The sequence below is a fragment of the Myotis lucifugus genome, unplaced genomic scaffold (assembly GCF_000147115.1).
Source record: "Myotis lucifugus unplaced genomic scaffold, Myoluc2.0 scaffold_575, whole genome shotgun sequence".
In the NCBI taxonomy this organism is placed as follows: domain Eukaryota; kingdom Metazoa; phylum Chordata; class Mammalia; order Chiroptera; family Vespertilionidae; genus Myotis; species Myotis lucifugus.
In genome coordinates this window covers 77,524-90,776 of record NW_005871623.1, presented here as the reverse complement: position 1 = coordinate 90,776, position 13,253 = coordinate 77,524, and the positions used below count along the sequence as shown (strand labels likewise).

The 13,253-nt window shown below is 45.3% G+C and overlaps 1 protein-coding gene across 2 annotated transcripts in view; it reads right to left on the bottom strand.

The window, feature by feature from the left end:
• Window positions 1-388: 388 nt before the first annotated feature.
• SS18 (SS18, nBAF chromatin remodeling complex subunit) overlaps window positions 389-13,253 on the bottom strand; it is a 33,135-nt gene continuing 20,270 nt past the window's right edge. Inside the window, exons 5-10 of one of the 2 annotated variants that reach the window (XM_006104466.2) lie at window positions 11,809-11,976; window positions 10,721-10,825; window positions 7,702-7,794; window positions 6,899-7,021; window positions 4,343-4,476; window positions 389-2,069 (exon numbers count right to left, since the gene is read on the bottom strand). In XM_006104466.2, coding sequence (XP_006104528.1) covers window positions 2,043-2,069; window positions 4,343-4,476; window positions 6,899-7,021; window positions 7,702-7,794; window positions 10,721-10,825; window positions 11,809-11,976 — 650 coding nt within the window. In that variant the 3' untranslated portion in view covers window positions 389-2,042. The remainder of the gene's footprint in view (window positions 2,070-4,342; window positions 4,477-6,898; window positions 7,022-7,701; window positions 7,795-10,720; window positions 10,826-11,808; window positions 11,977-13,253) is intronic. The other variant, XM_023745728.1, reaches the window with a different exon arrangement.

Below are 13,253 nucleotides of genomic sequence, written 5' to 3'. Positions count from 1 at the left end.
GAGAATAAGACAACAGAAGATGGGCTGGCAAGACAAATTATTTCTTAATGTCAGTTGAGCTTTCTTCAGATGAGATAACGTATCTACACCAGGTTGGGTTAGTACAATTTTGCCTCCTCAACTCATTTATCTCATTCAGTCATCCTGATTACAGCCTCATGGACTTCATTTTCAGAGAAAGCATTCTGTAACAAACAGCCCACACAACATGCTGATTACTGAACAGTTAATTCTAATTAACTTGGGCATGGCAAGAGAATTTTGATCAAGTCCTAGAATACAAATCTAGTCTGCTTCTACTGGACGCACTTCTATAAAATACCCACAGCAGAGTCTCCAGACAAAACAACAGTCAGAGAGATCTAATTTAAAGAAACAAATGAGAAAATTAAAATCACAAATAATTTATTCCTCTGTTAGAGCTGGTACAGTTTTAAATAGCAACCAAGTACACAGTGGTGGAAACTGGCACAGAACCGCGCGCATCCCAACCCGCCAGGCCGTCCGCGCCGTCTCGCTCAGACTCGATGTCCACTTCCTACTGACTCGCTGAGAATAAGACCTGCCCCGACCTAACCCACACGCACTCTCGTACTCGGAGACACTCGAGTCCCTCCTCTGACTACAGTGTGCGGAACAGTAGGTTCTGCTTCAGTCACATGAACGGCACTCCCTCCGTTTCACTTCCCGTTGGAAGTGGGAAAACCAATTCCGTGGTAAAGAATACATCTTGTTCCCTGGGCAGGGGCAACCGTGATGGAAACAGCAACTTACCTTAGGGCTGGATGCGTTCAGATTTGCTGAAATAACTGGTTATAAACCTCTCGATGCGTGACTCCTGCCTAATGCGATATCGCCGCACTGAGCTAAACAACCAGGCACCGGCGTCTCCATCTGCGAACTATGCCAGGCGAGCGAGCGAGCAACGTGAGCTAGACGCACCCTCTAGGCTCCCAATCCCGATCCTAACCAGCCTCACCAACAAGCATTTTCCTACACACCTTTCTGTGTTATATTAACCAACATAGGAAAGGGGAAAATCAAGTGCCCTTTATAAATGGTATTATTTCCAGTTAAAAAAGCTGAAATAAAGGTTTGTAAGTCTCTTGAACTATTCTAGTATATAAACCAACTGACCTGATGTTAAAATGACCGAATCAATGCTGACCCTTCTTTGATCTCGTTTATAAAATGCTTTGCTATCACTAACCTCCCTGATTGACAAGGTAACTAACACTCCACTCCCACTCACTGCTGGTTTAGGAGAGGATTCCATTCCATTTACTGGAAACTATTACCAAGATTCTTCAGGTCCCACATGAATTCTCATTACCTCGCATTTTAAACTGTATTATAAGTGATCTTTATAAAAAGGTTTTAATCCACAAAACTGGAAAGCTTTAAAAAACGTCTTTTTACTCAAAACTGCATCCCTTGATTAGCTAGCAGGTAAGGGTCCGACTTCCTCGAGGACACCCATGGCGGGCGGGCGGGCCGGCCTTCCCCCCCCAGGACCTGCAGCCTCACCACCGAGACCGACACGATGAAGCGCCCACACGCCCCGCCCTCGGGAGCAGGACTGCGGCCTCTGCCCCACGCGTAGTGTACCGCCTGCATGTTCACATGAAATAAACATAATATACAAAATATTGCTAACTGTAGAAAGTGTACATTTCCCTCCCCCTTACAAAAGCGTCTGTGGAAAAGTATTAAATTCCCTTAACCTGCAAAACATACGAAGCTGCTCGCACCCCCAGCCTGTAACAGTCCATCTGAAACAGTCCCGGAACCACTGCAAATTGGTTGCAGCCTATTTTCTGTCCAATGTTGCCATCTAGAGTAGAAATGGGGAATTAAAGAGTATTTTTGAGCTACTAAAGGCTTTTACGCAACTAAGCCACACGGCCGCCGACTGGTGACACAGCCCGAGCCCAAGGCTTCTCCAACAACGGGGTGCAATGGAAGGGGCTCTTCCCGGAGGGTCCACAGGGCTGCGTGGGTGTGGCTGCTGGCAGGTGCTGGCCACGGGAATGTGAGAACTTTCACTGCTGGTAATTTCCATACTGTCCCTAAAGGATAAATTTTAAAATACAATTAGATAATAGTTGGGCAAGAAAATCACAAATAAATCTTAACATTGCCATACTATAAAAGCTATTGCATTTATAACAAAAATTGCTAGTATTTCGGTACATAGTACCTCTGTAATTTCTTCTGATATTATTCACTTGCAAATGAACTTCAGAGCCTCTGACCACAGAACAGCACCTATCACACAGTGGAAGTTTCAATGTGTGGTGAATTCTGCTGGACTGATTTGGACAACGAGGGAGAAGTTCTGGTTCTAAATTCTGGTGTGATCTATTTGAGTATACAAATGTGATGCCAGTGGGACAACCTTGTGACTACTGAGCTTATTATCATTACTATTAAGAATTAACAGCAAAGATATGTGGGACAAGTGCAAGGGTGAGAGGTATCTGGAGGTAAAGGAAAAAGCCTTCTAAACACGTGGCCTTTCCCCGAGGCCAAGCGCTTCAGAGAGGCAGCCGGTGCATAAAATCCAGGGAAGTTTGATTTGTTTTGTTGCGTTTAGCAAAGTGGACCTGGAAGCCAGTTGGCTGACCGGCGAGAAAGGGTACAGACATCCAGCAGGTGATGCGGCCAAACCCCACCATGCCGGCAGGTGAGTCCAGGATACAACTGCCGAGTTTAGGTTTTAGAGAGAAAGTAAAACAGAAGAAAAAAGGTAAAAGAAAAGAGAAACACACTAGAAAGTATGCACTAGTATTTCAACAAAAACTTCTTAGATGTGTTTAAAGTGCTCATAAAAGCACCTGTTTTCCAAAAACAGAACTCACTGGAAAGAACATCATCAGCTGCTTGCTTCCCCTGCTTAAATCCCCCTCCAACTCCCATAACTACTTAAATCAACAAAGTATCTAGAGTTGAAATGCCTGAGCCCCATAGGACCTCGTACCCCAAAAGCTTACATTTCCACAGAAGGGGACTTACTTGAACAGCTGCCCCATGCCACTAGCTATCTAATGGACTATTGCCCTCTGAACAGAATTAAAGTACTTAGAAACACTAATGCACTTTATAGTTATGTTCAGCAACACTTGGCCAACGCTCATCCTGAAACACTGGTGAGGAGAAGAGTGACTCTAGTGTCCTTTCTCAGCGCCAGCCTCTGTCCCCACCCTCAGCGCCAGCCTCTGTCCCCGCCCTCAGCGCCAGCCTCTGTCCCCGCCCTCAGCGCCAGCCTCTGTCCCCGCCCTCAGCGCCAGCCTCTGTCCTCGCCCTCAGTGCCAGCCTCTGTCCCCGCCCTCAGTGCCAGCCTCTGTCCCCGCCCTCAGTGCCAGCCTCTGTCCTCACCCTCAGCGCCAGCCTCTGTCCCCGCCCTCAGCGCCAGCCTCTGTCCTCGCCCTCAGCGCCAGCCTGTCCCCGCCCTCAGCGCCAGCCTCTGTCCCCGCCCTCAGCGCCAGCCTCTGTCCTCGCCCTCAGTGCCAGCCTCTGTCCCCGCCCTCAGCGCCAGCCTCTTGGGCCTCTGTTCTATCACTTCAGTGGGAAGTGTCAGCAAAGGGCTGGAACATGAGTGAGAGAGAAAGGCTCCCGCCTCCATTTCTGATGAGCGCCGTACGAGCTGTTCCTCACCCACCAGCGGGCCCTGACACCCAGACTTCCAAAAACAGCGCCTGCTCTAGTGGCTTACGTGGTGAACAGGCCAGATGATCCTTACCAGAGTCACTAGCAAACCTGAACTCCACCTCAAGAAGCGGCCGGCATAACAAGTCCTCGCTATTGTAATTCAGAGTCTGTCTGAGAAGATTCACAAGGTAAGACTGGCACAGACGGAGGCTGAGCAGCTCACTGCTGGGAGGAGGGACCTACACAGACACTGGGCTCAGGAGAGCCACTGACGGCGAGAGCCACGCCTCCACCCACCTGACGGAGGAAGGAGAGGTAACAGGGAAGAAAGCTCATCGCGCCCTGAGACCATGGACATGTGCAGGGATGGAGGCAGAGGCAGGTAGTAAGCAGGAACGTGAACAGAAGGGAGACCATGGGTGTTAAGAAGTGTGGAGGGGAGTGCGATGAGAATGGGAAGGGGAAGGGGAAGGAGAATCTGAACGAACGCTGGTGCCCAGAGAAGACGGTTCCATGTCAGCAGTATTCCGCGCCCCTGTCCAGCAGTCCAGGAAATAGAGTTAAAGTAAGTGGGTTTTGTTGGTCAACTCATGTATTATGAACAGAAGGAAAAATGAGCTTCCAGTAACAATGTTTAACCTAATCAAGGACGCGCAAGCAATGCGGCGGTCACCCGCTGCCAGTAACCCACCTGGTCGTATCCGTACGGCCTCTGCTGCGGGGGCTGAGGTGGTCCGGGCTGCGTCGGCCTGTACCCCCCGTACTGCTGCCCTTGACCCTGCGGGTAGTTCGGATACTGAGGGCCTGGCCCGCCCTGGGAAGGACCTGCAAAATAATCAGCATAACAAGAGCGCAGGTGAACATCACTCCCAGAGCTCCAGAAGCGTTTAGAACGAGGGGCTGTACTTTATACCTAAGCTAAAAAGGGTAGTTTGGAATCTTGATTTTCTCAAATGCTTTTTGAAATAATAAGAGTGAAAGTCATTTAAGGATGCCACTCCGTACCAGGGGCTTTGATTCAGTGTAACTATTGTGTTCTGCATCAGCCATTAAAAACGTGTATGTCAAGATGAGTAAGAGATTCAGGAATTGGAAGGCAGTTCATTCTAGGCTAAGAATGTTCACCTGGATGTGTTCAAAGTGCTCATAAAAGCACCTATTTTATGAGAAAGTTAACCAGTATAAGCAAGAGATAAAAGACAAGGCGAGAAGCAGATTCAAACTAAAATACTGGAACCATTTCTGAACAGTTTGGGAATCATGATATTTACAGCTGTGTAACTCTAATGTGTACGTGCAATAACCAGGAGAATCAAAAGGAATGATCTTACATGTAGAATTAGACTTATATTGGCCATCGCCAAAGGAGAGCTCTGCTCTGCTCTGACGCGCTCACTGTCACAGTGTCCTGACAAAGCAAAGAAGGCTGGGAAGCCACAAGCTGCATGTGGGAAGCCTGATCCAAGATCACACACCGTGTGCCCACCACCTTTAACACCCAACCCACAAAAATGCATGAGTGCAAATGTCAAAGATGACAAGGAACTAATTAGGCTGACCAAACAAATATGTCTATTTCGTAAACTCTACCATTATCTGTTGCAAAGCATGCTTTCGGAAGCAGAAGCTAAAAAGCTCTGGTACTTACACATGTTTCTACCACAGCCTTTCAAAACCTGCCATGAGAACATCAATTGCAGAGGAAAGTGCCAAAGAGAACAATACATTTTCAGGCTTAAATAAATGACATCAGCCTATTATTTTACTGATGTCGCTATACATCCACTTATTAAAACTCTAAATTTTCTACTAGAAGAAAGTTTGATAACTGAAATCTCTGGATAAGCAAAATGGGAACTTCTTTAGGGTTCCTGACATCTAACAAAACCATGGTTAGCTACTTGAACTAAAAACATTTAACTTTCTTTACCCTCTCTTCCCATTGAAAACAATTATTGCTCTTAAATCAATACATTTATCTGATTTAGCTACGTATTTGTTTCATGCAAATATAATAAAACCAGAACACTCTATTTATTCAAAGTACAAATACTCAATGGCCATTAAATGTTTCCATTTGAGAAGAGTAAGAACGTCTCTCTGTAAAACCAGGAAATCCCTGGGACATTCTAAAGTCACGTGTGAAACGGAGAAACCAGAACTTGGCCTGTTGGGAAACGCCTGCCTCCCACACCTGCCTGAGCTTCAGTGCCGTCTGAAGGCAGCCAGAGGGCTGCCAGCGACCCTGGCTCCTAGGTTTGCTGTCACAGTGGAGGTGCAGCAGTGACAGCAGTGCTGACATCCATCAACAGAAAGAAGACATCACTGATGTAAGAAAGAGGCCATATTAGCTAGATGATGTCAAATTAATAACAGCTACTGCTTTCCCTGAAACTGTAGCCTCCTATTTCCAACACTGTTACAGTCGCCTGAGACTGAAGGCTGAGGTCTCGGCTCCTCGTCACTGTCACTCCGTATCGAGCCAGTTCCTCACAGGCCGACATCAGCTACCTCGCAGGACACAGCTGCAGTCACTGCGCCCTGCGGATGTGGGTGCCACCAGGAGCGAATGAGAGAGCGCTTCTGTATGCATTCTGAGCAGACCACATTTGTACTTTAAAAATCAGTATTATCTTCCACAGTAATGGTCACTAGTTTTTTTAATTACATTTATTGGAGTGACATTAGTTAATAGGATCATATAGGTTTCAAGTGTACATTTCTATGATACATGATCCAGGAAAATGCAAATCAAAACTACAATGAGATACCACCTCCTGCCTGCTAGAGGGGTGTTACCAACAAGGCAAGCGATACTGGGGTTGTGGAGAAAGGGACCCCCCTCCCTGCTGGTGGGAGCGCAGACCGGTCCAGCGCTCTGGAAAGCAGTCTGGCGGGCCCTCCAAAAATTAAGAGCAGTTACAACAGCCACCAGTTGTAGAAACAGACTTGCTCACTGGACTGTGTAGACAAGGGCAGTGAACAACCACGCCATCGGGTGTCCAGGCCCGTGCAGAGCTGGCGGTGGCCGTGAGCACAGCAGGTCCGGATCCCTATGTCTTGCCCTGTGCATGGCTCCAGGGCATTCCTGTGGTAACTGAATCATCTCTAGTTTGTTTCTTTTTAAACAGATTAGCAGTTTATCTAAGAGCACTTTCTCTGGACACCGCTAGACTGAGGCAGAACTGTGACTTTTCAGAAATGGCCAACACCCATGCTCCGGAGCTGAGGGCGGAGGGCGGCTCACCGTAGGCCTGCTGCTGGCCGGCGTAGCCCTGCTGGCCCGGGTACTGCTGCTGCTGTGGCGCGTAGCCCTGCGGGGGAGGCGGGCCCTGGTAGGCCTCCTGCTGCTGGCCGTACTGCGAGCCTCCTGCAGGGAGGGGAGAAGAGGGGGAAACTGAGAAGTCGGCTTAACGAGCTCTTTCCTCTAAGATGCAGAGCCAACAACACAAGAACAAAATAAAATGCCATACTGATTTTTTAAAGTTAACAAAACAAAGAAAAACTCAAACCAAACAGAAGGGTTTCGGCCAAACACACTGCAGTTAAAGCCAATTTGCAAGGTTCAACTGCAGCATTTCCAGCGCCTCTGCCATACGAGCATTACATTGACTGGAACGTCACAGTCAGAGGTCATGACTAAGCTAAATAAAATAAAAAGACAGAATTAAAGACACTACGAGAGCACACGCCAGCTACACGAGGTCAGCAAGCTGCTTCCTACGGCACTACACTTGTAGGGGAGACCATACATGTGGGACACACACACGACACTGGAGAGCTGGGTTTGTGTTCAGAGAGAAAACCTCCACTGGGGAAGCAACTACTTGTAACCGTTTTAGTCCTTTTACTGTTGTTAGAAATGGCGGTCATGGTTACACAGGCAAATATCTGCACGGAGATGACTCGGGGGGCCTGGGCTCCCTGTAACTCTCCAGACAGGCAGCAGCTACTGCTCTACGAGAGAGCTGTGCACGGGAGGAGGCCTGGGCAAGGCTGCGGGTTCCTGTGGGAGGGCGTGTGTGTGCACGTGTGAAGGTATAGCGATACCTCCTTCGTAGTAATGTTGTGAGGAATCCTCGTAAGGCCTATCGTAGCCTTGCTCAGGATACGACGGTTGCTGATAACCGTGATCATTATGACCTACATCAATTCGACAAGAGACAGGGAGAAACGTTAATGGCCACTGAGTGAAAACCCTAAATATATTTAAACTTTCAGATAAAACTGAAAAAAAGAGAGAAAGAAATGGAAATACATAAAAAATAATTTCAATTGCATTAGCCAAATATTTACCAACGTGATTGTTTTCAGACCGAGATAACTTTCAAGTTTTCTTAAAAGCAAAAAACAGTAGTTTTAAAAACATTACCCTTAGTCTTAACTCTGATAATCCTCATTTGAGGAGAGGAAAACTTTATCTTCCATTTTTTTAAAGAGAATGAAAGCATTTAGGCCTTTCACATGTAAATAACTTGAATTAAATTCCAATAAACAAAGGAAACAATTATCATTTTTGTCAAACACCAGTTCTGGGTGCCAATGCCACAGCATATGCTAAATAATGTAAAATACAAAAGAGCTCCATAAATTTCTTCCCCTGAAAAAAACTGAAACAAATTTTTCACACTCTATTTACTTGAATAAAATACAGTATCTCAAAATATTTCTAGATGCAAAAATATAATGCTTAATGCTGCCATTCTGGAAGCCCACAGGAAATATTTCTAGGGTAACATAAACATACCCCTCGATGAAGTTAATGCTGTATTAAGTGGAGTACACCTTTACTTTTAAGACACGATAAAGTTCGCCTGTAAGATGACTGGAGTTTAGTGAAGATCGATACTCTAGTCCTTTGAATCAAATTGCAAAGAAATGCAGGGAATAACCTTTCAGTTGGCGAAGGTCTGAGCTACGATTCAGTGGACTCCCTAACTGAGGGAGGAGGAACACAGTTATGAATAAGTGTTATAGTCAGGGCTCTAGGATCCAACGTTCCTACACCATCTCATCAATATCTGAATTGAGGGTCAGCAAACCGGGCCTGCAGTCTAACCCGCCTGCCTGCTTATAGTTATAGCTGTTCTCATGCTGCGACAAGAGTCCAGTGGTTGAGATCGATAGCATGTGGCACACAAGGACGAAAACATTTTCTCTCTGGCTCTTTACAGAGAAAGTCTGCCAGCTCCCAATCGACATGTTTACGGCATAAAGATCTAAACAGAGGAAGAGCCGGCCGTGGTGGCTCGGTGGATGAACATCTATCTATGAACCAGGAGGTCACGGTTTGATTCCCGGACAGGGCACAGGCCTGGGTTGCAGGCTTGATCCCCAGTAGGGGGTGTGCAGGAGGCAGCCAATCAATGATTCTCTCTCATCATTGATGTTTCTATCTCTCCTTCTCCCTTCCTCTCTGAAATCAATAAAAATATTTTTAAAAAATAAAAACTAAACAGAGTAAGAAAATATCTAATGATGTCTAAGAGAATTAGTCATTGTAAATAGAACAAAGAATCTATGTAAATGTCAGACAAACATATTAATACACACCTATGCAAAATGATACCAGATAACATTTTAAATCCCAATGAAATAAGATGTATTACTTATAGAACTTTAAAGTTCTGATATTTACAAAAATAACATCTATTTTGTATAGAAAGATCCTATTTATAACAATACAAATTTCATATTTCAGGACATACTCAGGGCCAAACTAACAGTACCAAATTCAACTCAATTACTTAAAATATATTTTAAAAGTTAAACAAACCAATCATTTATATTCAGCAAACCTCCTAATAAAATTTAAGAATCTAGATTTCTCCTTTTTAAAATATCTATAGTCTAAGAAATTACTTAATACAATGTCTACATGTAAAACTAAAAACCACAACACTCTGAGTAATTCGGGGGAAGAAACCCTGAGGTAAAAAAAAAAAAGAAGTCACTTTCTAGCCAGAATCACCACACATACCCGCGCCCACACAGGCGCTGCGTGCAGCTGTGCAGGTGGCGCTGCTGGGCCCGCACGCCGAGCCTCCGCGGAACCCACATCCGCCACCACGTGCCTTCAGGGTTCACTCTGATAAAACGTGGCGGTAAAATGATTTCTCAGACACCAAATGGTATCTTCTTGCTCGTTTGCATCGGCTTCCAGTTCATGGTCCCAAGACTTCAGCCGTAATTCTTAGCTTCCCTCGTTTCTCTTTTGAAGCGTTTACCTCGAATCCACCCCGGGAGCAGACTACGTCAGTGAGGACTTCGCAAACCCTTGGCTGACAAGACCCATCGCTCTGTGACGTGGGAGCCCCTCTGCGGGACCGCGCCTGTGTGTGTGCCCTCCCCGTCACCGCCGCCGGCGAGCCTGCCAGACCAGCAGGAGCCGGGAAGGCTGCGCGGGACAGCGACAGGCCCCGGGCTGGCCACCAGTGCGGCCATCTCTACTGGCCACTCGCAAGGCCGCCTTCCAACTAAAGTACGCCATTAAACTAAACACCTAAAATGAACTTTGTTTTCTAAATACCTTTCCTTTTCCACTAACTCTATATACAACTATGTTCTGGGTATAATTTAGCCTCCAAATGTTTCTCAAATGCAAATGCTACTGTATACAAACCATAGTTCTTTAAGAAGCACGCAACATCAACTAAAATGATGAAACAGAAAAAACTTGAGGAAGTCTATGCATTTATAGTATACAATGCTAAAAGTAAACCAAGAGGTGCACTTTCTGGTATATGAACTATCTCAATAAAGCTGTTATTTAAAAAGGTAAATCGATAACGTCAGTTTTGGTTCAAAGGAACAACTCAAACATAAAAGGCTCCTCCTTTATGAAAGGACGGCACTAACAGAGCGTGGCCCGACGGCACTGCTGCGGGACATCCACATGAGACAGACTCTGAACAGAGGAGACCCAGCGCTGTCGCTGATGCTCAGACTACTGGTGCTTAATGTAGACGCAGCACACCGTTAGTTCCGTCAGCCACACGTGATGTTGGACGGCTTCCTACAGTAACACAGGGCAGGGACAGACACGGGGAGTGAGCGTCAGGGGGATTACCATCAGGGTAATACTGCTGGCTCATGCCTTCCGGAGGACCCTGTCCGCCGTGGCTGTACTGGTCCCCGTAATAGTCCTCCTGGCCCGAGTACTGCTGGGGCGGGCCTGCAAACCACAACAGGGCAAGACGTCAGCAATCGGTTCTCGGGCACCAACGGCTTCTTCCTGACCTCATGTCACGGGAGTCTGTTCCTCTGCTGTCGAGTCCCCTCCCAAGCTTTGGTGTTCGTAAACTTCTAACTATTCTATGCACACACACACAGACACACAGCCAACAGCACACACATTTCACAACAACTGATGTTAAGGCCATGCATGCAATATCAAGCAATACCAACTCAAAAACACAAACACTAACTTCTTAAAAAGTGTCAAACTAGTAGAAAATTAATTTCCTTTTTATTTTGATATTACAGCAGTTTAAAATAAATTAGGGTTTGTTTCTGACCATATAATTTAGTACATTCTCAACAATAAAATAGTATTTTCTGCTGTAAATATAAAATTTGATATAAAATTTTATGATGTAATCTTTTCCCAGAAAAGATGAAAGGAAAGCTGAATACCAGGAAGTTCCTACCCAATTTGTAACCCTTTGTACCTACTGTACCCACTACCTCTCAGGAAAAAAATATACAGTGGTGTTTTCTTTAATTACTTATATATATATATATGTACATGTATATATATATATATAAAAATAAATAAATAAAAGCCTAAGTGACCGTTATGACCGGTCGACCGAACAACCGGTCAACCAGTCTCTATGATGCCCACTGACCACCAGGGGGCAGACGCTCAATGCAGGAGCTGCCCCCTGGTGGTCAGTGCGCTCCCACAGCCAACCTCCCATGGTCCCTCCCCCAGGCTGGCCAGCCCCGATCAGCCCCGAGTGGGACTGGGCGAGACAGCCCCGATCAGCCCCGATCGCTGGCCAGGCCAAGGAACCCCACCCGTGCACAAATGTGTGCACCGGGCCTCCGGTCTAGAAATACAAGCCCTAACTTAGCCTGGATGAAAAGTTCACTAAATGGAAAGCCTCCCAACTGTTATTTCTATGACGCGGCCATTCCCAGCGGGGCCCTTACCCTGCTGGGGCGGTCTGTAGGGCGGCATCTGCCTCTGGCCCATCATGTGACTGCCTTGGCTGACCTGGCCCATCATCCCCATGGGCGGCTGCTGGCCCTGGTAGTGCTGCCCACCACCCTGGGGCATGTTGTACTGCTGGGAAGGAGGCTGCTGGTGCATCATTGGACCTGGAGAAACACAAAACATGCACATGATCTTGTTCATATATATTAACATCTTATGAGAAATAAAAAAATCTTTTTGTCATACTAGAGGCCCGGTGCACGGATTCATGCACATTGAAAGGAAATTAATTAGAAGTAATATTTTAGAGGCCAGGAAGGGATTGCGGGAGATTAGCCAGCCAGGAAGGACCGCGGGAGGTTGGCTCCAGAGCGTGTCCAGCCTGTCTCGCCCAGTCCTGATTAGCCAGACCCCAGCAGCAAGGTAACCTACTAATCAGAGCGCCTGCCCCCTGGTGGTCAGTGCATGTCATAGCGACTGGTCGAACGAACAGTCGGACACTTAGCATAGTGGGCTTTTATTATATAGGATAACCCCCCAAACACACAATTATAATAAGACATTTATAAATACAAAAACAAAAATAAAAAACAAGAGTCAAGTAACTAAGAAAACCCTTAAAAGCTTAGTAAAGTCACTACAACTAGTACAACTTAGCTGAATTTCAAAGCAACCAATGAAACTTATAACCATGATAGATTTTCCATAGTAAAAATAGGGGCAGTTTATTAAAAGAGAAATTTTTATAACATGAAAGTTTTAGAAATATTCTCATGAATGTATTAAAAAGTATTAAAACATAAGTATCAAGAACTTTAGTTACTGACACTTATTTCTTCATGATTGAGAGTAGACATTGCTAAAACCTAGTATAATTTTTTGTTGTAATTATAATTTTCTTTGATTCTAAAATATCAAAACTTAACTGAAAGTATTTTATTTTTCCTGAAGAGATTTTTTAATACATTGAAAATTTCTTCACTTATTTCCATCCTAATCTCCCTTTTGAAAAGTAACTTATATTTCCTTAAATCAGATCCCTAGATAGTCATTTTCTGAAGTCTTCTTTCTATTACAAAATTCATAAATTATGGGAACAAAGCAAAAAATAATGTTAACAATTATAGTAAAAGAAAAAACTACACATTAGTACAAAAGATGACATTTTTAAAAAAGAATAGTCGGTCCTTAAGTTTGAAATGAACAATTCCTATGAATACAACTCCTTTCTCCAAAAACAGTAACTATTCTCCTACACCCATATTGCTGCAAGCATTATTTCCTTCTTCTTCAAACCTTTTATCATAGCAACCTCTACTGCAACAGCCTCCATTTTCTGGGTACACTCTAACTTGTCTCAGCTAGTTTCTAAGAAGTGTGTCAACCTGACTGTGGCTGCTGTCAGAATCGCTGTCGACTGTGTGCCGTCTCCTGGCTGCCG